The sequence below is a fragment of the Sinohyriopsis cumingii genome, chromosome 19 (genome assembly GCF_028554795.1).
Source record: "Sinohyriopsis cumingii isolate HCF-2022 chromosome 19, ASM2855479v2, whole genome shotgun sequence".
Classification (NCBI taxonomy): Eukaryota; Metazoa; Mollusca; class Bivalvia; order Unionida; family Unionidae; genus Sinohyriopsis; species Sinohyriopsis cumingii.
The window spans coordinates 521,792-549,040 of NC_142979.1; the positions used below are offsets into that span (position 1 = coordinate 521,792).

General features: G+C 35.1%; 1 protein-coding gene across 1 annotated transcript in view; it reads left to right on the plus strand.

The window, feature by feature from the left end:
* LOC149775026 (synaptic vesicle 2-related protein-like) overlaps positions 1 to 27,249 on the plus strand; it is an 88,022-nt gene that overhangs the window by 15,690 nt on the left and 45,083 nt on the right. The window contains exons 3-6 of the mRNA XM_089944431.1: positions 8,338 to 8,423; positions 20,074 to 20,172; positions 21,356 to 21,427; positions 26,901 to 27,025. Of these exons, the coding sequence (XP_089800557.1) occupies positions 8,338 to 8,423; positions 20,074 to 20,172; positions 21,356 to 21,427; positions 26,901 to 27,025 (382 nt within the window). The remainder of the gene's footprint in view (positions 1 to 8,337; positions 8,424 to 20,073; positions 20,173 to 21,355; positions 21,428 to 26,900; positions 27,026 to 27,249) is intronic.

The window sequence follows — 27,249 nt, forward strand, 5'->3', positions numbered from 1 at the left end:
CTCCTTGAATAGGCTCCTTCAACAGTTGATACAGTCAGTCCATACATAAATACATAAAAATGCCTTGTTGTATTGATTTTTCATGCTAAACATAATTGCTTCTATTTGTCTTGTACTGGGCTCTGTTGCAGTTACATTTACCAGGAAGTTCAAAATGTGGCTACTCAGCATGTGATGCACTTAAGACCTGGACAAATATACCGTACAACAGACTATAGAGACATTTTATTATGTTTATAACACTTTGTCAGTATATATGGGTATTGTGATATTTTCTGCTGTGATATTATTGCATGCCAAAATATCCCAATACATACTGGATTGAGTGTGACAGTGCAGCGATATAGTACCACTTAAAGTGATGTAAATGGAAAACTTAAGAAAAGAATGAAAATGAAGAACTTTTAGACTACTCAGTAAATGTATTAAAGATTTCAGCAATGTTCTTTCTGCCTCATTCATCTGTTGAGGATATATTTTAGCATTTAGGTCAGCACAATGTAGCATCAAACAAATGTCTAAAGAAAAAAATGCATTATCATCATAAAAATGAGAAAATATAAAAGAAAAAAAAACCATACTCACTTATGAGTCCAACTGCTTAACTGCATAGACCCAGATCTGTTGTCACATAATGCACCAGCAGATTTGGGTCTGTGCAGCTGGCTAGGATTAATCTTAGAACAAATAGGACAGACCCTTATCCACAGGCACATTATGCTACGGCAAATCAGGATCTTGTTTGCAATTTGACAACTTATTAATGAGTATATATGGAATGTGTATTTGCATAATGCTTTTAATTACAATCTGCACAAAAATTGTGAAAACATATAATATTCAGACACTTTGCCGTATGCAGAAAAAGATCAGGAAAGACGATGATTACATTTATGGCACATCACATTGTACTGATTTGAGTATTGTCCATGTTAAGTAAGGTGATTTCCACTGCCATGAGAAGTAAATGAAAAGCATCATTAAGATTGCGTTGAGTTTATACAGGATCTTCAACCTCCATGCAATTTGGAACTGCAGTTTCTGAAAATGAACTCATGGTCATTAAGGTGGAAGTATTTACAGACTTTTCAGTTGAACTTGATGTTGCCTTCTTTGCATCAGACCAGTCAATGCAAATCCTTTAAGTTGCCCCAAGTGGCAGAGTGGTCTATAGCGTTCACCATTGCAGATCGCTGCCGTCTCACCTCTATGTGGGTTCAAGCCTAGGGTTTGGCCAGTGTGGGTAATATTATGTGAGAAAGCTTGCCGGTAGCTTCTCATGGGTCAGTGGTTCTTTCTGTGGTTTTCCTGGGTTCTTCCTCCACTGTTTTATCTGGCTGCCAAGTACACCCTATCTGTTGCTGAAAAATGGCATTAAACCCTGCAACAACAACAAAAACAACAAATCCTTTAAAATATGGTTTTCAATTTGACTATGGTAGAATATGATATTTTGTTACACCATGCTGATAACTGGTCAAAATTGACAGAAACATATTGACCGTCTTACCTCAAACACCTGATTATTATTGCCATGTTTGGTATGATCCTTCATCCATCCCAGAGTGCCTATGTCATTACTTGTTACCATTCTGGAGGCCATATTATATTTGTGATCAGACTTCTAATGTATGCCTAAATCATCAAGATCTCGGATGAGTTCAGGAATTAAAATAATTGACACATAATAATGACAGACCTTGGAGAAACTGAATCGTAGTAGCTCGCTTTTACGTCAAGTTCAGCTGCAAACTGCACAGACCCAGATCTGCCATCACATAATGCACTGACATATATCAGTCTCAGCAGTTTGTTAGGAGTAATCAGTAGAACAAACAGCGTAGACCCTGTTCTGCTGGTGCATTATGGGATGGCAGTGTAGGGTCAGTATGGTTTGAAGTTAGACATGGCTTATAAGCAAGTATATATGGTAATTGTAGTTATGTATTACTGATTGCTGATTAAGTAATTTGGTGCACTTTTAATTAGGCATTGATTTGAGTAAAGGTAATATTAATGTAATTATTTGCAATCAGCAGTACCCTGTAATTAAGATTATATATTAGTGACAATGTGATTACATTTTTAAAAACATTTGTTTACAGCTTTAACTTGACTGATTTTTAAAAAAAATTCTGAACTTAATGATAAATATGTTTTTGCATTTTATAGCAAAATGTTGTGCAACAGTTTTACAACTGCCTTTTTTTAGCTTATATAAGCAAATATTGTGGTTCTACAAAACTTGTGTTAATGATAACAAGTTCAGTTGCAGTCCATACACATGTATTTATCAATACAATTAAACACGAACAGTTGAATAATAAAATATTGTATGAGCTGTGGGAGGAAGATAATTTAGTTATGATAACAAGGAATTATTATAAGAGGATTTTTAGTGCCTATCAGTAATCTGTCATATGGCAATTAAGTCCTGGATAAGAACGAGTGAAAGTACATGTAATAAGTTAAGTAGATATCAAAATAAAAACAGTTCTTCATCAGTGTTTGATTGGTTCAGATGATCTGAACATCGTTCTTTAAATGGAAACAATTCCCAACACTGCAGATGTCCAGTAAGTCATTGTCTCCATTTATGAAAGCTTAACAGTGAGTACAATGGATACAATAATTTCTTTTTCAGATACAGTACATGATCTAATACACCCATCATCTTACAAATTTGACCCTCACAAAGACAAAAGATGTTAATTGTATCTGTTGGCTTGTTTACACAATAAATATGTTAAAAAGTTGTCTGGTTGCCAAGACAAGTCTGACGAGAGTGGACGCATGAAAGATAGAAGTACTATTATAGTGGTGCCATATACTGTCAGTTACTTCCTCATCTGGGATCTGCTCAGTGTGCTGTCACAAGAGGCCTTGCAGATGCCTACAAATTTTTGCCATTGAACCAATCTGAACAATACTTTGGAGATTTCTCATTGCTGGAAAGTACTCTGTTTTAATTACTGAATATCATTCAATCCTCATTGCAGACAAATATTATGTAGTTCATTTCCATACCTCACCATGCAATATTCAATCCTCATTGCAAACAAATATTAAGCACTTCATTTCCATACCTCACCATAAAATATTCAATCCTCATTGCAAACAAATATTAAGCACTTCATTTCCATACCTCACCATAAAATATTCAGTCCTCATTGCTGACAAATATTAAGTACTTCATTTCCATACCTCATCAAACAATATTCAATCCTCATTGCAAACAAATATTAAGCACTTCATTTCCATACCTCACCATAAAATATTAAATCCTCATTGCAAACAAATATTAAGCACTTCATTTCCATACCTCACCATAAAATATTCAATCCTCATTGCAAACAAATATTAAGCACTTCATTTCCATACCTCACCATACAATATTCAATCCTCATTGCAGACAAATATTAAGTACTTCATTTCCATACCTCATCATACAATATTCAATCCTCATTGCAGACAAATATTAAGCACTTCATTTCCATACCTCACCATAAAATATTCAATCCTCATTGCAGACAAATATTAAGTACTTCATTTCCATACCTCATCATACAATATTCAATCCTCATTGCAGACAAATATTAAGTACTTCATTTCCATACCTCATCATACAATATTCAATCCTCATTGCAGACAAATATTAAGTACTTCATTTCCATACCTCATCATACAATATTCAATCCTCATTGCAGACAAATATTAAGCACTTCATTTCCATACCTCACCATAAAATATTCAATCCTCATTGCAGACAAATATTAAGCACTTCATTTCCATACCTCACCATGCAATATTCAATCCTCAATGCATGCAAATATTAAGTACTTCATTTCCATACCTCACCATGCAATATTCAATCCCCATTGCAGACAAATATTAAGTACTTCATTTCCATACCTCATCATACAATATTCAATCCTCATTGCAGACAAATGTTAAGCACTTCATTTCCATACCTTATCATACAATATTCAATCCTCATTGCAGACAAATATTAAGCACTTCATTTCCATACCTCACCATACAATATTCAATCCCCATTGCTGACAGACATTAAGCACTTCATTTCCATACCTCACCATACAATATTCAATCCTCATTGCAGACAAATATTAAGCACTTCATTTCCATAATTCACCATGCGATATTCAATCCACATTGAAGACAGATATTATGCATTTCATTTACATACTTCACCATACAATATTCAATCCACATTGTAGACAAATATTATGCATTTCATTTGCATACTTCACCAAACAATATTCAATCCTCATTGTAGACAGATATTATGCACTTCATTTCCATACCCCACCATGCAGTATTCAATCCTCATTGTAGACAAATGTTAAACACTTCATTTCCATACTTCACCATACAATATGCTAATCAGTGCCATCTTAACTGCCTTCCCTAATGGTCATTCATGCTTACAGGTCATTTCAGTAAATAGCCTTTGTGTAAGTTATCTCAAGTAAATGATCATTTATTCCTAGAGTGATATCTATAATTTTTTCTTGCATTTTAACTTAATTCATATTCATTTCTCTATAAACTTAGTGTGAAGCTTGACTGATTTTACCTGTATGTGCCATTATCTGATTTACAGGTAAAGTAACAATGGGCAGGATTTATCATGTGGTCTGTAATAAATCCACGCTGGCTAAGGATAATCACCCCACTAGTATCAGCTGTTCCACATGTGTATTGGACCATAATTGTGATATTTGTTTGTACTGGCCTGTACAGGGATGGGTGACAGATATGGAGAATCAGTTGATCAAAGCTAGCAAGAAAGGCAGTAAAGGATTCCATAAGGATGCAGATAATATCTTTATTGTTGCCTGTACTGCCTCAGTTGCCAGCTGTTTCATATCTCAATTACTTGAGGCAGAAATTGTCCCAGTCTCTAAGATAGTACATGTATAGAAATCTTTGCCATTGGGGACATCTGATATAGCCCTAGCCCTGCTGGCTCCCTCAGTGCCAAAGTCAGATATCAGAACTGTGCAGACCCCTATGTTTGGTATGGCAGCCAAAGCTGTTCAGTCCTGTTAACACATGTAGACTTTGGTACAGGCTATAATGATCAGTCACTTGATAGACTGTATGAAGCCTGTAGCCTTTTGACTGAATAATGAGTTTTTACAGGATGTAGTCATGTCACCTCCTGCCCTCTTGCCACAGATGCCAAGCACAACTGGCACCAGACATGGTGAACAAGTCCTTTACAGTATTTAGTAACAGACCTGTGTGAAGGTGTTTCAGTTCAACACCAGTCAGACTCATTACTTGTCTGATCCCTATTGTTATGTTCCAGCTACAAAGATTTCACATTAACTATGAAGATTTGACAATTTTTGGAAACTTGATACCCAGACTTTTTCCAACACTTTAATTAGATGTCTGGAGATCACTGTGTTCCAACAGTGATAGAACCCCATATTTGTTCATCAACCCTGGCTATCTTTTTTGGCCAACTCTGTTCTCTATATGATCACATGAGGCTTCTTTTTTTTCCCTCACCTCCAATTTCAAAGGCATACACTCACAAGCCTCATTGTATGTACTAAATCTGATGGGGTCCATGGAAGACTCATCCTTCCATGCATCTACTGAAGAAGTCTTTTGCTACCAGCTTCAGAGTTCTGTTCATCTGCTTGATGGCCTCTTTCAGAATTCCCACATATGGCAACCTCTCAACCATTAAAGACTGACCTTTTTGAGGTTACTACCATCTGGTAGATTTGATGATAATTTACAGTTATTAAAAGCAACTTCAAGACACAGTAAGCAAATGACATTTCTTTTTGCAACATTGGGTCCCATCAAACTTCAAACCTGGCCTTTTACAAGTGCTCACACCATGTTTGTACACATAAATTTCAGCCATCAGCAAAGAGATATAGTTAGATTTTTGGATGTCAAAACCATATTCGGTATACATGAACTGAAAAGCCTTTCTCAGCACAGATCAAATGGTTTACAGTGTAATAGCTATTGGCTGCATGTTTGGCCTGGTCTTGAGCTATATTTGAGTAAACTAAGCATAGTCTAGATCCCATAGCAGATTTGCCTGGGAGTCAGTCTGTCACATGGTTTGGGTACTCTGCTAGTACTGCTTTCATTAACCCCATGCTTGAGGAGAAATGCATTCCTATCCTTATCCATGGTGCTAAAAGACTCACTGTCACAGGGCCATCCAAAAATCAGAATGTCTTTTTCAACTTCCTATGCCATGGCTACTCAGGAGAGGACATTAAACATACCAGCAATGAGACGAACCTTCTGCAGACCTGCGTACCCAAAGCAGTTTCCACTTCCCAAGAGGGGTCAGTGAAATATCATTCCATCCCACCACTTTATTGGTCTGCAACCACTCCAGTGGTCTTAGTGGTTAGAGTGTCCTCCTCAGATATGCGAGGTTGTGGGTTTGAACCCCAGCCAAGTCATACCAACAACTTACAAAATGTTACTTGCAGCTTCCTCACTTGGTGCTTAGAATTAACAGATTTATGTTAGGACTGGACAGCCTGGTGTCAGGATTATGTGCCTGAGTGGGACATCATGCATGTCTGCAGCATTTTGCCCCATTGCTATAAATCATAGTTTCAGACTGCATGAGGTCCGATCTCAACAAACAAAAGGACCTCTTTTGGCTGATGTCCAGCATGCTTCAGCTGAATTGCCCAAAATTATGATCTGCCAGGAGTCAAACAGGGTTGGTCCTTCAGGAGCAATCCCAGAACAAATTGCAAGATCATTATACCAAATGTCGTCATAGTAGCAGATGTTATCTGGAAAGGGCATCCTGGTTCTTTTTACTCACCTGCTGAAAAATTTGCACATGCATGCTTTCTATCCCAACCCAGAGATGCTGAATCTAATTTGCTCCCATCCAACACAACTTCAAAAAGAAACTTTTCTGCAAACAAGTGCAGGCAAGAAGGCCCACACATTTGAAAGCCTGTGAGGCAAAATGGTATGTTTTCTTCTAAAGGTGCAAACAGGAAAAAATCATTGTCTTAAAAGCCTTGGTGTCACAAATAGCTAACTTCCTTTCCTGGCTGTTTTTCAGAAGAATCCAGGTTTCTCATTCAAAAATTTCTAACATTATTTGACATCATGGAAGGGAGGACATATGCCAAAACAAAGACATCTCCAACCTTGTAACACATTGCTTGCTTCATTCATTCATTCAAAGGGCTGTGTCTGAAATTGAAGCTACCAAGGATTCTGACTTGGTTAAACATGACACCTTTCAAACCAATGTCTGTAGCCTTGCTTACTTTCATTGTCACTAGCCTCACCAAGCAGAATCATATAAGTTCATGTCGGTTTGGTTAGCTGATCATTCTACAATTAACTAACCCAAAATAACTCAAGACTAGATCAATTTTGTATGCTTTTTAGCTGATGAAGTTAGGACACTAACCACCAGCACAACACTTGATTGAATCCTTTCCTTGACTGTCGTCATTCATACCATACCATAGAACATAGATGATAAAAACGTTTTTTCGTTTTTTATTTTACCTCGAAAAATGTGTTTTTTGCGTTTTTTTATATGACTTCATTCACACGAAAAAGCGAAACCATATGCAGTGCAAGAGAGTGCGAGATGTAGTGTTTGTGCATGCAAATCTTCGCCTAAAGGAAAAGCTGGACAATATAAATTATATGGAGGAAACCATAGAGTGGTCAGATCAGTCAGATGGTGATAACGACATTGAGTGAAAAAAAATTTCAACGTTATCTGGACTACGGTTTAAAACTTCTGACATATTTTCATATTTGTATCACTGAAACTTTAAAACTGGTATGTAGCGTGTAAATAAGTAAAATATTGATTTTTGTGTTGCCTAAAAACTACTGGAACGTTTTTTCGTTTTTTTATTTATTGAGAAAAAATGCATTTTTTTACGTTTTTTATTTTAATTTTAACGTTTTTAACATCTTTGCCATTGAATGATGCCTGAAATGACGTTCTACAGCTTTTTCTTCACACATGATCTCAAACTCTTGGGAAGGTATTGGAGTGTGCCAGTGTTATGAGTAAGCATTACTGAAGAAACATTTCACTCCAAATATTCATTTCTTCTTCAAATGCATTACCTGGTCATATAATATGTTAGAAGAATTAGTAAGAGTTGAAGAGAGTTACATTCCCTTACCCAAGAGTTGGCCTTGGTTCTGGTCTTCTAGTATATGAGAATGGTCTTAAACACCAAATCAGAATGCAGTATAGATTTATCACATAGACATATATGTCCATGTGTTATATGTGTCTCATAATCAGTAAACATATTCCTCTTATTTCAGAAACTTTCACCCTTCAACAGGCCATTGACAATATAGGCTTTGGAAAGTTCCAGATGAAGCTTTCCATCTTGACAGGGTTTGCTTGGGTAGGTACAGAACTTGTAATTTACTCTTAGTGGTTTAACTTATAAATATAACTAATGAATTTGGAATTTAACGTTTCCACCCATAGTGCCCTTTTCAAACTGTACTCTTTGAGCTTGCAAATGAGGAAAAATATCATCACTTTTTAATTACAATTAAAGGTCCAATATGATAGCATTCTGTAGAAAATTATTTGTAAATTAAAAATATGCTTTTGTGGTAAAGTTTACTCTGACTAAATTCCCACAATTTCCAACTAATGAAGTCTTTGCATATATGCTTTACCTCCCTTGAAGAAGGATTGGATAACTGGTACGTATGATATGATTCTAAAATGAGTCAGTCAGTCAAATATTTTGTGGTATATTTATGGACAGTTATTTCAAATAACAATCTAGGATTTTATATAGTGTATGGTCACCTCTTGTGATTAAGAAGAGAAATGGCATCAATTTATTATTGCTACTCCTACTAAACTACTAGGAGTATTACATTGAAATAATGCACACATTCATCTCATGGCCTTACAGCTCCCAAATTAAAATGGTATCAGTCTAAATTGCAGTGTGGCCACCACATTAGCCTTCTTGAACATCTAGTTTTTGTTACTCCTCCTAGATGTCAACATTGGGTTTTCATTGTATGACTGTTTTTGTGATGTCTGGTTGCTCCTAAATGAAACTGATCCTAATGTGACATCAAACATGGCTGCTACCTTGAAAATCTTTGGTGCAGAGCTGACATCACTATATGACTACTTTGAAAGCAATCATAACAATTCTTTGATTCCTGTTTTTCCTATTTGTCTTAAATTTAATGTCATATCAACATGGGTTTTTATAAGAGAAGACTTGTAAAGTGTCTAGTTGGACTTCAATGAAATTGATGCCAGTCTAACATCCAATGTAACCGCCATGGTTGTCATCTTGAAAATTGTGTTATCATTACTCTTAAATGAATGGTGATATTTACATGGGGTTTTCACCAAAGGAATTTGTATGATAATCTAGTTGGTCCTAAATGAAAATAGTACTGATATTGCATTAAATGTGAACACCACATTGGCTAATTTGAAAATTTTGTTATTGCTTAAAAAATATCAGAAGTATTTTACAATGCTCAGCCGTTAAAAACATATGGTCTTATCTTAAATTCCTGGAAATTCATTTTGGTCAGTAGAGCATCAATACCTACGAGGGACTCTTGTTCTATTTGGACCTACCAGTTATGCTGTGTTAAACCAGGAGAACATTCCAAGTATTTCATACTGTTACATTCTGATTTTCGTATTTTCCTCTAAGTTTATTGCAAGCGTTCCAAATCCTTGTTAACATTAATGAACAGATTTAGGTTGTCAGAAAGAAAGAGCACGAAACTTCCAAACATTTCCTTTCTTAGGGTACAGAAATTTGAACTGTAAATAAATATTATTGTTATCTTCATTTAATTTTGGCTTTGTTAACTGACTGCAGTATGTTTTTTCACATTACATTGTTACTGTACCGGTATGTTGGTAGTTTCCATTAGTAAGAAATGTATGGAAATCCCCAAGGAATCTTATTACAAATTTAATAATATTAGCGGCATTTTCATTACTCATGACAAAATAACTCAAAAATTATCTTTTATTTTACAAAATGGTTGTATTTGTCACAAATTAATGGTGAATATTGCAAATATTATTTATATTTATCATTCTCTGATCATACTTTTGGCAGATGTCACATATGCCAAAGTGGTGGAAATATGGAAATATTGTGAAAAATATTTGGGCCAAATCCAACTTTCAGAAACACTTTCAGATTAAAAAACAAACAAAACATCCCAAATGTATGATGTTTTAGTTATTTAAATGTGTGTGTGAATATGTTAAGTATGCATATTACTTTATCAGTCATGTGACTGAAACATCTTACAATATCAAGTAGCACACTTGCTTTCTGTCTGAACTTTTCAAGTCCACTAAATATTTTCCTGTTTGTTGAGAAAGTGTTTTTTACATTTACTGATCCTTTCTGATTAATATCTTGCCTGTGTATTGGCATCCCACTCAAAGTTTCCCTGCCTGTTATATCAATAATATATATAGAAATTTGTAGGCTTCAGTATCAGCACTTACTATGTTTGTCAATAGGCTATCTAATGTCTACATTATGTTTCACTGTATCAGACATAATGTAAACTTAATCATTTCTTTTGAAGAGTTATTGTCTATACTTTTTAATATAAATAGGTATCTGATGATTTTATTTTGAAAATCTAAATGTGGCTTCTGTACTGTCTCGAGAACATACTTCCTCATTTGAATCACAATATTTTTGTAATTCTTTCTAACAGTCTAAGAATTGTCATTATTTATTTTCTTTTTTCTGACTATTTTGATGACCATATGGATGGTAGTGGAACTAGCATTAGTCATTTCCATTTCTTAAGTTTTCATCAGCATCACTGTTAATTTCATTTTTCCCTTTAGAGAGGTCTTTGTTCTAGTAATATGTTGCTTCAGCATATCAATTGCTGATAATTAATCTTGAACAGAATTGCTCATCAATGATACCATTGAATTTTATAATAACAGTGAATATACAGTTTTCAGCTGAGGAAGATTCAAAAATAAGTTTAAATGGGAACACCCATATTTGACTTTTAAATATTTCCCGGCAGCGTCATTGACAGAATCAAGAAAATAAAGACCTTGGCTTGACATTAAAAATTCTATGTCAGTTACAACATTAAACCAAAACTTTAGTTGAAATTACTCAAATATTCTAGGACCTGTATGCTTGATTATAAGCTGGGTCCAACGGCAGACTGCACAGATTATGATCATACAATGTGCTGGCAGATCTGGGTTTATGCAGTTTATTAGGAGTAACGGTAGAACAAACAATATGGACATTGATCTGCTAGAATATATTGTAACAGCTGATCAGGATCAATGTTGGTTTGCAGTTAGACTCGGCTATAAGCAAGAATGTATGGTATATCTTGATGATCAGAGAGAATATTGAGCTGAATAAGCTGACGGGCCTTTGTCAGTATTTCTTGGCATTTGAGAGAGAGAACAGTATTTCGAGTGCTCTATCATAATGGTGAAATGAATTTTAAACTCTGCCAATTTAATATAAATTTGCATTCTTTGGTATGAATGACACAAATAATCATTTGACTTAGAAAAGAAAAAGAAACAAATTAACGACCAGGTCCCCAAACTGAAGCGATATTTTCAATGGAACTTTATTGTACAAAAGTATATAAAATGATTTCCCACAAAAGGAGTAGTAATGCAGGCATTTATACCAATCATTTAAAAAACACATACCACACTCAGTGTGGGAAAATTATTAAGAAGGTTATACTACATTTTTACACGAGGAAAGTATTTAATTTCAATTACAAGCAGCAAAAAGGCAATCTATAAACTCATTTCTACCAAACCTATTTCATTTACAAAGTGATTGTCCTTATGAAGAGGAAAAGAAGAGAGAGAGATGACCACAATACATCTTTTTAGTCTATATGTGTATTTCGCACTCACTACAGGATGGTGTTTAAGATGGAATGCAATACATTTTTGCGTGCCTATATGTACATTTCACACTCGGTACAAACTCCTTAGATGTCTTTATAGTAATTACCACTTGTTTATGAAGGCTATTTTAAAGATAAATTTTATTTGATTAAAGGTTTTCTAGAACATTATTATAGAAAGCATTCCCAGTAGCAGTTTGATTTCGTGTAAACATATAATATTGCAGTAAGTATACTGCAGATTGAAAGGATTTAGAGCACCAATTCTGCCAACTCGGTATCGTTCTTGCCTAATGGACAAATATACCATCTAAGAAAAGAGTTGTCTCAAGGTATTACATACAAAGGTTATAAATATAAATAATGTTGATGGGGCCCTGGGATGCTGAGTGGTCTAAGGTGCTCACCTTTAAAGATCACATACATATCATTGTGGTTATATATGATACCTTGCCAGTAGCTTTCCATGGATCAGTGGTCCTTCCTGGGGTCTTTCCAGGTTCTTCCTTCACCAAATATACTGGCTGCTATATATGACCTATCATGTGCTAAACATGGCATTAAAATGCAATGAATCCATAATAGGAATGTAAAGGTGTGTACATGTACCAATAAAGAGGCTTTTGATTCCATGAAATGTTACACTTTAGGTTACATTATGGAATCCATTGTAATATTAATATTTGATATACTGTACCTGTATATTTTTTTTTTATTCATACCTGCAAAAATGGCATCAGATGCTAAAAAAAATGAAGGTAGTTATGTAGTTGTTGCTTTAGTTTCTACAGTTGTCAATACACACTGCTCCGTTGGCCTAGTGGTTATAGCATCCGCCTCAGATGTGGGAGGTAGTGGGTTCGATCCCCGACCGAGTCATACCAAAGACTTTAAAAAATGGTACTAACAGCTGCCTCGCTTGGCACTCAGTATTAAGAGGTTATTGTTAGGTCGGCCTGATGTCAGAATAATGTGACTTGTTGGGACATCATGCTACATGTCTGCGGCATGATGCCCCAGTGCTAGACATCACTATAAACTGCCAAACTGCAGACATTGTAGCAGTGAGACTGAAAAATTGTTAAAGCTACGTTAAAAATCCAAATCACATGCTGTGAAGTAATGCAGAGTCCTTAATACTGTATCAGTGACCCACACAGGAATGCTGTGAAGTAATGCAGAGTCCTTAATGCTATAGCAGTGACCCACACAGGAATGATATGAAGTAATGCAGTCATAAATGCTATAGCAGTGACCCACACAGGAATGCTGTGAAGTAATGCAGATTCCTTAATACTATAGCAGTGACCCACACAGGAATGCTGTGAAGTAATGCAGATTCCTTAATACTATAGCAGTGACCCACACAGGAATGATATGAAGTAATGCAGTCATAAATGCTATAGCAGTGACCCACACAGGAATGCTGTGAAGTAATGCAGAGTCCTTAATACTATAGCAGTGACCCACACAGGAATGCTGTACTTTAGCAGATACTTTAGCAATTACCTACATAAGAATGATGTAAAGTGATGCCAGATCTGTTACGTTATAGTAATAATGTACTTAAGAATGTTTTAAAGTGATAAAATCCTTAATACTGTAGCAATGGCCCATATAGGAATGTTGTAAAGTGATGCTGAGTCCATAATGCGCTGTGATAAATAGAATCAGTAAATGTTTGTTTGTTTGATATGAAATTTGCATAATATCAAAGAATTCTATATTCAACTGTCTGGTCATGGGAGCACTCATGCATAATCCTGTATGTATTTTTTAGAATAATGCAAGAATCAGCCTTTGCATTTTTTATAACCAGGGATCTATTTCATCAAATCTTCTTTATTGGCTCACAAGGTTTTCAATATGCAGGGTATATTCTTAATTTGAAAATTTTGGGCGAAATTTTCCACTCATTTCGAAAATGGGTGGGGGTGATTTCTGAGTATAGGAGAAATTTAATGAAAAAAATAAAGGTAGGACATGAAAATCAAATGCTCACATTCAGCTGGTTTTTCACTGTCATTTTTTTCTCTCAGAAATTAGTGATAATCTCATAATAATGTATCATAGGATAGACGCTGAATATGCATGTATCACAGACTATGCATAGTCTGAATCATTGAGGAGAGTTTTTAATTGTATGTTAGGTAGCATTTCAAGTTATGTAGGGATCTATATAGATCGACCTTATTGATCTGTATAAAGCTGGCAGGCTTATATGTTTAATGTCCATATTGATTATTTTAGCAGCACCAGCATTCCATCAATAAATATCCACGCAGATGATGTTATTGTTGATTGAATTACAGTAAATGCCTGTGATGTATTATTTTCACATCTGAATTTAATAAAAATCAATCACTGAATGGTTCCAGTCCTGCAGAATGGTTATAAAGACTTCTTATTTTGAGAGCCTAATAACCATGATGCCAAGGTGATTATGGCTTGCTGAAACATTATATAATTTCAGTAGAATTTTACAAATATATAGCCATTGATGGAAGTTAGAATTGCTGTTACAGTAATAAACATGTAAACAAATTTAGTAGCAAAAATACTTCATAAAAGTTTTTTTAAAGTAAATTGAAATACAAATTATCTTGGCAAGTATCATACAATGGATATGTATCTACACACATGTAACCTAGATATAATGAGTGGAACAACATCTGTTGCATGTATGATAAATCTAGAAAAAATATTAGAAATATGGTAATAAATAGAAGTTTCATTATTCTTTTAATAACTTGTACACAGAAGAGTCATTGTTGTGTGTACAAATTATTCAGCAATGCATTCTGCCATTGTAAGTCAGTAGTTCAAGACATCAAAGCCCATTTCCTACTTAAGCAACATTGTTTATGATTTTTAGCTTCCCTGGACAAGACCAGCCTAATACATTTCATTGAATATGTGGGATAGCCTAATACATTTTGCACCTATTAGGGACCAGCCTAATACATTTGTCAATTATTAGGGGCCAGCCTAATACATTTGTCAAATATTAGGGACCAGCCTAATACATTTGTCATTTATTAGGGGCCAGCCTAATACATTTGTCAATTATTAGGGGCCAGCCTAATACATTTGTCAAATATATGGAGCTGAGCTTAGTATCAGAGCAAAGGTATTCTTAGTAAATATCTGACATAATTTATTTTTAAGAATTGGAGGTGGGGGGAGCATTAACAGGGCTCTTTTTTGCATTTCTATGAGCCCAGCAGACAATTTATGATCCCATACAGCCAGTGTCCCTCTAAATTTAATAAATCCCAATTAGGTACATAAAATGTCAACCAAGGTGTAACACTGGGGACATGGAATGGGATAAATATGGTACAGAATAACTCCTCTTCATTAGCCAAACACTGGCTGGATCAATTTTATAACAGAGTTATTTGTTAATGTGAGGTTAAACATGAAAGTTAAGAAAGGAAAAATCAAAACTCTTAATGTTAAGGACATTTGGTCGATATTGTATTTTGGACTGCGTACTGTAATGAAACCATCTTTACTCGCATATAAATTAACCTAAATATCAGTTGACAATCCCCCTTACTCACTGTTCAAAACTGAAAAATGGGAATTTCTTTTTTAAATCTGTATAAGTACAGGTTTATTATACCTTGATGTTTGCCAAGAAAATAGATGGATATACTTTATATTATATTAATTTTATAGACATTTGTTCCAGAGATCAAATTACTGTACTTGTATTCCGACTTGTAAGACAAAATTTTGGGCTTTGATGGTCATAAAACAAAAGAGCTTGTACATACTCACTTATCAGTTGAGTCAAACTGCAAAAAGCAAAGATCCCGATCTGCCACAGCATAATATGCCTGCAGATCAGGGTCTTATTTGTTTGTTTTACTGATTAGTCCTAACAAACTGCACAGACCCAGATTTGCTTGTGTATTATGTGCAGTGCTCCTCAGACGTTCATTATTGCCATTTTAAAACTGATTTTATTGCTACTAATATTATAATCATGGATGGTAATATCAGCATTGGATTTTCACATAGAAACTAATTTTGATGTTTAGTTGATCCTAAATTAAAATGGTACTGTTACAGTACTGGGAAGACATCCAGCATGATCCCCATATTGGCCAACTTGAAAATCTTTTATATTATTTCTTGTCAACATGGGCTTTTCACCAGAAGACTAATTATGATATAGCAGCAGGAAGGGTGAACAGACCAGCTTCTGGAGGGTTTATTTCATGAAAATAAAGCTTCCTATAAAAAAATGAGTAGTCATTGATTCCAACAAATATTTTTCAGACAAGGTAGAGGGCAAACATTCATGAAAATAAAGCTTCCTGGCTTTTACTGGCAGCGGTTTTCATCATATTAATCATGCTAGTTTATTGGTGATTGCTGAGAATGCTTTACGAGCAACATAACCAACAGCACCAATACCTTTACCACAAACAACGTCAATAGCTTTCATTCCCAGTTGCTTTCCAATTGGTATTGCTTTTGGGGCTATCCTTCTGAATAGACTCTGAACAACGTAACTTAGTCTATCTCCGCAGATCGATTTATTTGTTGGTATTCATGAATTTATCACCCTGACCATGATTGGTCCACATTGAACATTATGTATGATGAGTTTTTTTTCTTGTCACTGATCTAATTTCATACCCTCAATCACTGCGGTAATCATCAACGATTCCATCAATGAGAGACTGATAAACATTAATGTCTACGATACCTCCTGTGAATAATTTTGACAAATAGCAGCTGCTTCATTAATGATTTCTGAGGAATTACTGCCTGCTCGTCTTATGACAGTTAATATTTCTAGTCTGTCCACGTTGGCAAGGACATTGCTGGGACAAAGTTTATCAAGGCCACCTTTGGACAGACCACTTCCAGTGGTGCTGGGGCCAGGATCTGTACAATGCAATTTTTCTTTTTCTTCTTCAATAAAGGTCTGATTCCATTTTTTGTTCTGCTTCCTGTTTAAAAGCAAAACTTTCATCATCAATTCTGATCTGCTGAATATTATTAGCAACACAATATTCATCTATAATCCAAATGTCACTGTCCATTTTTTCAGCATATTCAGGTTTTAAATATATCTTTCTCTCATCGTATCCATATGCTGCAATATCTATTATTTGCCATTATTTTTTGGCAGCGGTGATTGTTGTGGTTGTGATGGTTGTGGTTGAGATGATTGTGGTTGCGATGATTGTGGTTGAGATGGTTGTGATTGAGGATGTTTTTGTTGTTGTCATTGTAACTGTGCAAGATAGTTATCAATTCCATTACTAAATGCAATAATTCTTGTATCATTGCTTTGGGCCTGATCAACTTCATAATGTATGCAAAATATCTGTTGGTACCAATTTTCAGCCTGATTAACATACTTGGATTTTAAAAGTTTGTCTTTGTTATCAAAACTTTCCAATGCAAGCGCAGATAATTCATTCACGTTTTTTAATTTTTTTAAAATGAATTTAATACTACCTTCAGTAAACTTATAATTCAATCCAATTTTTTATTTTGATTGTTTTGGATTTGGTTCTAGTATAAGAACCTTTATATTGGCTACTTCAAAAGAAAGCTGATCAAGTATTTCTTGCATTTGTGTTTGTGGTTGAGCAGGAGCCATTTCACCAGGAAGCACTCTTTGAATCTTTTTTGTTTAATTCTTTTTCCAGTTGCTTCCGCAGTTTGCTTCAACATGGGAAGAAGACCCATGGTAGCCTTTGTAACTCCTTCGGTAGCCATTGTAATTCATTTGAATAACTGTTCTGCACCTTCTGTAAATTCCACCTGAGACTCCTGATGCTCTTGTAATTTTTGTTTGACAGAATCATGAACTGGAAGATATTTTTTAATTGCCTCTAGTTGCTGTCGAGCTAATTTAGTTATACAAGATTCCATGGTAAGCATTATTATTGGATATTATAGGGATTTAATTACACCATCTGACTGCGTTTTTCTTTTAGCGCACACATGGTGATGGTCCAAGTAAATATATTTGACATACACAAAAACTAACCCAGTTAGAGGTCTTGGTGACACTTCATAGGAAGCTTTATTTTCACTAATGTTCGCCCTTCACCTGTTCTGAAAAATATTTGTCGGAATCACTGTCGACTCACTTTTGGTAGGAAGCTTTTTTCTTCACAAAATAAACCTTCCAGAAACTGGTCTGTTCACCCTTCCTGCTGCTGATGTTGGTCTCCAAATAAAAATAGTGGTTATTTGACATATAGTATGGCCATGTAGCCTATCGTTTGCTGAAAAATGACATTAAAACCACATTACCATAAACATGACAATTTTTAATTTGTAAAACATTATCCGTCATGCTGTATCATTTATGTTAATTATTTAAGCTTGTTAAAAATAGGATTTGACAGTGCCAATTTCAATGTTTGTGTAAGTCGTAAAAAAAATAAACTTAAAAAAATTATATTTAGTGCTAATTTAAGCAAAAGTTGTAAAACATTAAGGTACAACCAAAACCCCATGAGTTCTTCAACCTGGTTTTATCCACTTATGTACATCATATGGTTCGATTTAAAAGATCACTTATCTGGCCCATGCCTTAGAGGAAGTTGCACCAGTAATTCCCTTTACCCTAATTTGCACTTCAGAGACCCCCATATATTTAATTTGACCCCCCCCCCCATATATTTAATTTGACCCCCAGTTTTGATACCAAAGTTTGTTTTTGATTCAGTCTAACCCACAGTTTTGATGCCAGGGAGATTTTTGACTCAGTCTTGCACCCCTAGGGGATACACTGAGTTGCACATGAAACATAACATATGAAGTTATACTTTTCATTGATAGCATCATGTCTTAGGGGTCCTAATTGAGACTGGTTTAACACCTAGAATTCTCTCAGCAACGTCTACAGTTAGTCACTTACTACAACATACAAAATATAAGCTTAATGTCTTTGAACACGACTGCTCTGGTGGCCTAGTGCTTAGAGCGTCCACCTCGGATGCAGGAGGACGTGGGTTTGATCCCTGGCCGAGTCATATCAGAATGGTACCTACAGCTGCCTTGCTTGGCGCTCAGCATTAAGAGGTTAGTGTTAGGACTGGTCTGCCTGGTGTCAGGATAATATGACTGGGTGGGACATCATACTACATGTCTGCGGCATGATGTCCCAGTGCTAGACATCACTATAAACTGCAACACTGCAGACATCGTAGCGATATGACTGAAAATTTGTTAAAACTGTTAAAAGTCCATATCACACACACACATACTCTTTAAACACATGGTTTATTTGGTCGTGGGTTAGAAAAGGTTGGTGTCATTGAACAGAGGGTTTATTTGGTTATGGGTTTGAAAAGGTTGGTGTCTTTGAACACAGGGTTTATCTTGTCATGGGTTAGAAAAGGTTGGTGTCTTTGAACACAGGGTTTATCTTGTCGTGGGTTAGAAAAGGTTAAGACAGCAAGGCTTGCATGAACTGTATGAAAATATCTTCTTAACTGCTTGTTATCTTAGAATAATTGCTAATGACAGCCATAGGAAGGCTATAAATAAATTAAGTTTCATCACACCTGTTACATATTGAGACTGGTAGACATGTAGGAAACAAGGGATATGAAAGGAAATGTGAACTTTATTTAATAATGATGTCAAAAAGAATATATTATGTGTTTCAGAGCTTACTCATATAAATAATGCATAGTCTACATTATTGTATCTTTTACTACCCTAGGAAATAAGGTACTATATTATTATTGCAGTCAGCCACAAAATATGTTCTGTTTATTTTCCTCTGGAAATTCCATATTACGCGCACTGATACAATTATTATCAACTACCAACATTGAATCCTAAAATTCTGAATTTCACTATTATAGAACTTAACATTTAGGGGGTATTCACACCTACCTGACCCCCACATACACACATATGTACGCACACAGTGTTAAGAAAATGGGAAAATATTCTGATTATAGGTGGGTTTCAATGAAGAAACAAATATTGGGCTTGAAAATATTATGTGCAGTTTTTGCACAGTTTATTTTTAGCATGATTTTCTAGAAATGAATGTGAATCCCCTCATTGCTGATTAGACCTTGATGTATGTGTGACATGTATGTACAATATCATGAATCTTTTTAGATGGCAGATGCAATGGAGATGATGATTCTGTCCATTCTGTCACCTGCACTTCACTGTGATTGGCAAATACCCAGCTGGCAACAGGCTCTTATCACCACGGTAAATGCATGTCTGTCTAATGGAGACTAATGCTCATGATGAACATTCAGAATAAAGAATCATAATTTTTAACAAGATTGCTATTTAAAAGTTTTTAAAATTACCATTATTAATATTGTAACCGACATATTTTCCTATTAATATCTTTGTAAATTTGCACTAGTATGGGCAGTATGTTTGCACATGTTTTACTTTGTGTGAGAATTACTTAATGATTAAAAAAGTGTACAAAATACTTTTGTTTAGGACTTATCTTCAGATATATTACTTAAAATTTTATGAACAATTCACCTGTTAGACAAAAAACTAAATTTCTGTCTTTGTTGTTTGATTTTAACGAAAAACTATGCTTATTATGTACCAGCATGTTGCTGTGATGTCTGAGTCTTTTGTGTATTGTAATTAGTGGGAAGCACTCTGTTAATTAGTCGTTGTCTTGAAGGAACATAACATTCTCACTAATTGTCAGAATAATTCCAGCTTTCTAGAGTAAGTCAAGTTATTAAGTCAAGCAGCTTCTTGTTGTTTTTATTATACATTATCGATGCCGTAGTGGTTAGACATGAACCTTGGCAGTGTTGGTAAAAATCCTTGTATGCAAATTTCTGATATGTATCTTGCATTTCTACTTAATATCAAAAGATAACTAAATATTTGTACATTTAAAATATGTGAATATTGTTTGGTACAAACAGGATCTTGCATTGTCATCATCAGTTTCTTTCTCTTGATTATTGCGATTGTTAAAAATGAATTGGGATCCATAGATTTTACCAGTTTATATGTGTGTTTATCAGTAACTGGGTGTAGATTAACGAGGAAGTGATGAAATACCTCAAAACAATAGATACAGTTATGGTCCAATAAACTGAACTAGACAGCCCAGTCAATAGAACTAGACAGTTCCAGTTTGTCTTTTGTCTATGGTCTTGTCAGAATTTATACAAATAGGAAACTTGATTGGGAGAGATGAGAAGCTTGAAATGATTTTCTAGAAGAAAAGGATAAAGGTCAAGGTTATTCACCACTTCCCCAAGGACAGGAAATTCATTGGTTTTTTTTTTAATAGAGTCATGTTGAGAGAAACCCATAGTTATATAGGCAAATTGTAATCTATTCTTGTGTGTTTTTTTTTTAATTTTACAAGAAAAGATAGTAAATTTATTGTAATGTTAATTTTCAGGTCGTATTCTGTGGAATGATGTGCAGTTCAGGACTCTGGGGAAGTTTCTGTGATAAATATGGCAGAAAGTCTGTAAGTACAGGCACTTAAAATTTAATTAAGCAGTGATATATATTTCTCCAGTGGTCAGTGCAAGTTTAGCATGAAGTTAAATGAGCAACAAATACCTTTATTTCTCAGCGAGTTAATTTTCATTTGGTTGCTTTCTAATAAATACACACAATCAGCTGCAAATAAACCCAGGTAGTTGTCATTTTATTCAATAATATAAAGGTATGAGTTATTTTCCTTACTGATAAAGTAACAATGACATGAAAAAACAATTCCACATGGCATGCAAAATAGCTATTTTCAAAATATAACTATAGGGATGTCTCAATCTGTGAAACGACACTGAAGTCTTAATTTTGTAAAAATGACTGACCAGAGGTAAATTCTTATCCTTCAGCAGTAATTTCCGTAGTTGTCATTTTAAAATATACTATAGCATCATAACGTCAAGTCATGATCGTTACTGTCTCTTGAAAGTGTGACTGTGGCAAAAGCCAACAAAAATGGTTTCCAAACAGAAATGTTAGCTGTCCATCATGGACCTGGACCAAGCTTTATAGATGGCTTGTAGTCAGGGTAAGGAAGGGGCCTGTTTATTTTGGGCTCAAAATCTCAAAGATCAAGGTCACTGTGACAAAACAAAGAAAAATGGGTTGTGCACAATAACTTTAATTCTACATTACTGATGTGGGTTTAACTTTGTGAGTTCAGGGGAAGGTAGAAGGCTATTAATGTTGGTGTCAAATGTCAGAAGTCAAAGTCACCGTAGCTAAAATATGAAAAATGGTTTCTGCACAGATATTTAAGTTCTTGACCATGTACCTTTTGTGAATGGTAGGGATGGGATCAAAAAGGACTTCTAAGATAAAATATTGGAACCTTATAATTGATAATGCAGTTATTTGATATTCTTCATTCCAACTCATCTGTGACGTTCAGTACCACAAATTGTACTATTTGACAGAGTAAGCTACTGACCTACAATATAGCTCATGTGATTTTCTGATTTCCCATGCTTTACAGAGGAGGGGTGGAGAGAGAATAAGTTTCGTAAAGATTAATTATGGAGGCTGCCCATGGGTTGATAGTTTTTCCAATGTTCATCCTCCACCAGATATATTGGCAGCAATGTATAGCCTATCATGTACTGAAAAATGGCATTAAGCTTGCACAAATTGATTAATTACAATTATCAAACTTTCATTGTTAAGCACAATATGCCAAGTCAGATGGCTTCATTTGATAGAAGAACACCTTTCTCAAGCTGAAATAGACATCATCTTTTGAAGCTCAGCCATGTCAATATTTTATAAGTATTGACATTGATCACTGCCTGGATTTTTGTAGAACATCAGCTGAAGACAAATCTTTATCATGGAGAGACAATTTAATTTTCTAAGAGGGATTGGGGTCAAATGCGTGAAAACAATTGCCATGCTCTGATTTAAATTATAAGGACATTATTCCATTCCTTATTTTACTTAAAACAAATTTAACTTGTGAGGAAGGAAAAAATGTCCTGGTCAGAAAGAATATTCTAGCCCAGTACATTCAATGGTAAGTCCCTTGCAGTACACATGCAGTCTGAATTGAACTAATTCAAAGCTGTGTAGATTCTTCATCATGACTGCCATTACTGCTTAAGGACAAAGCATGTGTTTGCAATTTCGTGCAATATTAGTGTTTTCTATTTGTTTGGGTTTTCTTGTTAAACAGAAGAGCTTGTCATTTTGGAATGTAATTGTCCATATCACATAGGATTACATTTTCCTTTGTAGCAAGTCTTTCCAGAGAAATGTGTCCATTATCTAAATTATTTAATATTACTAGTATTTACGGGTCAGGTTTCTTGTGTCAGTCTGATATTGGGCTAAAATAATGCAATACATATTAGATATGTTAGGAATAAATATTTAATCTTGCACTGGTCTCAGTATTTACATTTCAAACACATGATGTAGAATGATCTCATGAAAGGTCAATATAAAAGCATAACATTTCATGTGAAAACTTTGTGGAAATAGTGATGAGGCTATTAATATGACCAACTTGTACAGTGATAGTTCACTTTAACACTGTTTAAGGGAACCATAAAGTGTGTGTATATATATATATATATATATATATATATATACACACAGTGGAGCCTCATTAATCCAGACAAATTTGTTCCCAGTGAGTATGTCCAGATTAATGAGTTTTCTGGATAATTTAATCATGCACATTTTTATTTTACGATGTCATCACACCATATTCATGTACATGTATATACTAGCTGTAAATGAACTGTCTATTCAATACTGGTTGAAATAAATTAATGAATGCATCTTTTGACATGTTTATTTCACATTATTATAACAAGCACTTGTACATACATGTACAGTAAATATAAGTTTAGAAAATTAACACATTGAACACATCACACTATGTACATGTACCATAATGCACTGTACATACATTTATTATGTCAATTTCCTGAAGAAATCTGTAATCTTTGTTTGCCTGGATTCTTTGGCAGATCTGTCTGCCATGATTATTGATAGTGGCCATAGATTTTTCCAGGGCTTCACTATTGTGTTTTATGTCATCACTGGTGAATATTGCTGACATCTGCTCAAAATACGAAATTAATTTTGCTGTGCTGTCCTTGGCTTGATTGATGGTAATGTCTTTCTCCTCGGGGTCGGTAGTGGCATCATCGACTTCTTCATTAGCATTGTCTGGAACCTCATCTCTAGATACCACTGTCAAAATGTCGTCATCGATGAGTTGTTGCCCTGTTTCTTCCATGTCATCTATCCGTACGTATTCCTCGGCAGATATCTCAGCCTGGGTGGGAAGGCTTCTTATGAGATCTCTGAGCTCACTTAATGGCATGTCATCTCCATCATCAATATCTTCAACAGTAGTGGTTGGTGTCAGTATGAGCTGTACATGTCTAAAGCAGTTTGAGATTGTTGTTTGTGTCACTGAACCGCACGCTGTCATTACCATTTATATTGCTTGCCTAATGTCCACAGTTTGAACCGTGCATTGCTCATCATAGTCAGTGTAATGTCTAACCAGTTGTTTTCTGTAGTAAGCCTTGAATGCATGTACTATGCCAGCGTCCATAGGCTGAATGTGTGCCGTTGTATTTGGCGGAAGGAAGTGTAGATTTACGTTGCATAATTGAATATTTCATTGTGTGTAGCTTGCAGCGTTATCTACAAGTAAGATGACGTTACATTTGGCTTCACTCATCTGTCTATCGAAGTCATTCAACCAGTCGATAAAAAGTTCTGCTATCATCCAAGCTTTGCGGTTGTGTCTGTATCTCACGTATGTATCTGGGTTATAAATTTTGCTGAAACACCTAGGTCTGTTGACTTTAGTGATGACAAATGGTTTCAGTTTGATGGTCCCTGTTGTGTTCACAGTGAGCGTCATGTTGGTCCTATCCTTTTACTTTTTGTTGCCTTTAATGTGGGTTGCTAAACTCTACTTTGGCCCTATTTGGGAAAACAATCCAGTTTCGTCCAGGTTGAATATATCTTGTAGGTCGTAATCTTGCAGTAGTCACTGTAGTTCTTCTCTGCCAGCCTGGACTTTGTTCATGTCGGCACTCTCTGTTTCTCCCTCATTCAATTTGTGATTGATGCCCTGCCGTTTCTTGAAGCATTGTAGCCAACCATGAGAATAGGCAAAGTCAGTGATGCTGAGTTGGTCTCCGAGTATCTTTGCCTTAGCGATGAGCATTTCATCATTGACGGTGGCATGGTGGGCCGACATGTCTAAGAACCACATGAAGACGACATCATCAACTTGCTGATATTTGCAATGGCGAGCGCGGGTTAGGTCTGCTGAGTCGGCAGGTATGGACAACCATTTGTCCTTGTTTTTTATGATGTCCACAACTGTTACTTGCCAATGTCTAAGGATAAGTGAGCTATAATATGCTGGCGTATGTCTTGAATGGTAGCTTTTGGGTGATCTGCTTTGTGCTGGCAAATCTTCCTTCTTATGCTGGCCGGTATCTACTCATCTTTGCTTGCTTGATGGTGTCGCCATAATATATGTAAAAAGTATATCAAACACAAACTGATATCTCGCAGATAAATGCATTATGGTAAACTAATAAAATGCAGTCATTTTTATAAGTTGTATTTTACAGCTGTTATAGCCGCTAATAAGCTGATAATTGACGTCCCATTTTATTCGGAAATGAAGTCCTATACTTTCCACAGCTTAAATCAATCAACTGTTTTTGTACAGCCATCAGTAAACTGTGATTGTTACATACAATTGGTAAGCAACAAAGAGGCTTAATGAACACTTAATTTATTTACCATATGTTATGTCAAATAGTGGACAATTTGATCCTAGTATGTTTATTTAATTATTAACACCCCCATCAGCAACTAGCTAAAACAGACATTGTTTATACAATTGCTGGTTACAATATGGTCATGCTACTTAGCTTTTCCACACACATGATCATGTGATCAATTGATAACTTTAACATACCACTAGAATCTGTCCAATCAGAGATTGATACATTGACACACCTCCAAATTTGCGTAGGTGAATCTGTATTATCCAACTGACTGTATTTTCATCTACAATTTTTTTTTATTTTCTTATTTTCGGACAGATTATTTCTGGAATATTGATACAAGTTTTAAAGCAATTTTGCACTTTGGTCCCCGATTTTGATTTCCAGATTCGGAACGTGGATTTCTTGGTTAATGAAGCAAATTAATGTTTATGAATTCCGTTTCCATTGAATTATGTACAGATAGTGAGGTTTCCTGATAAACAGAGTCCAGATTAATGAGGCTTCACTGTATTATTTGAATATGAGCATTAACTTCCAGATTTTCCAACTTGAAAAAATAAAATCAATTATGACATTGAAATTGTAGATTCTGCACCTCCTGTGAAACAGCATTCATACAGGATGGACCATCTCAAAGAGGAATGTGTGAAAAAAATAAATTCGGGATTTGCTGGAAAATGATATCATAGAACCAAATACCAGTAACTGGAGTTCACCATGTATTCTAGTGCCAAAACCAGATAATACTTTCTGCATGTGCAAAGACTATATTGTCACAAAAACATGTTCATTTCCAGTGCAAAGAATTGATGACTGCATTGACAAAATTGGAAAAGCACAATATGTCACCAAGTTTGACCTTTTGAAAGGAATCTAGCAAATTCCACTTACAGAATACACAAAAAAAATTACAGCCTCCATAGTGCCAGATGGGCTTGAGCAATATAAAGTGATGCCATTTGGTATGAAATATTCATTTAGGACATTTACCTCCCTCTACCCCAGTCATTTATTTCCCCAGTCAGTTAACCCCAGTGAATTACCCCCCCAAGTTAATTATGCCTCTGGTCTTAGTTTAAGACCATAGAGTTGTACAAATATTATTTGTTGCAAAACAATGCAGAGTTATACTCAATAAAATAAATAAAATCACTGTACAAAACTTCTTTTTTTCAGGAGCTTATAATATGTTCTGTCTTTACCTGTTACTTTGGCATCCTGAGTGCCTTTTCCCCCAACTTTATATGGATGCTGATCCTTCGTGGTCTTGTTGGCTTTGGAATTGGAGGTGCTCCACAGTCGTAAGTTGTGTTTTATTTCACTGGCCATGGTGATATTTTTATGCATGTACATATTTTGGACAAAATTTAGAAAAGAATAATTTCAGGAAATATATATGAATGCTTGTAATCAAAGGTACAGCATAATAATTTCTGTTATTGTCACAAGTTCTTCAGAACACATGCTACTCAACAACCTGACGGTACAAATGTACAAAATAAATGTGTATTTTCTGTCTCATTCT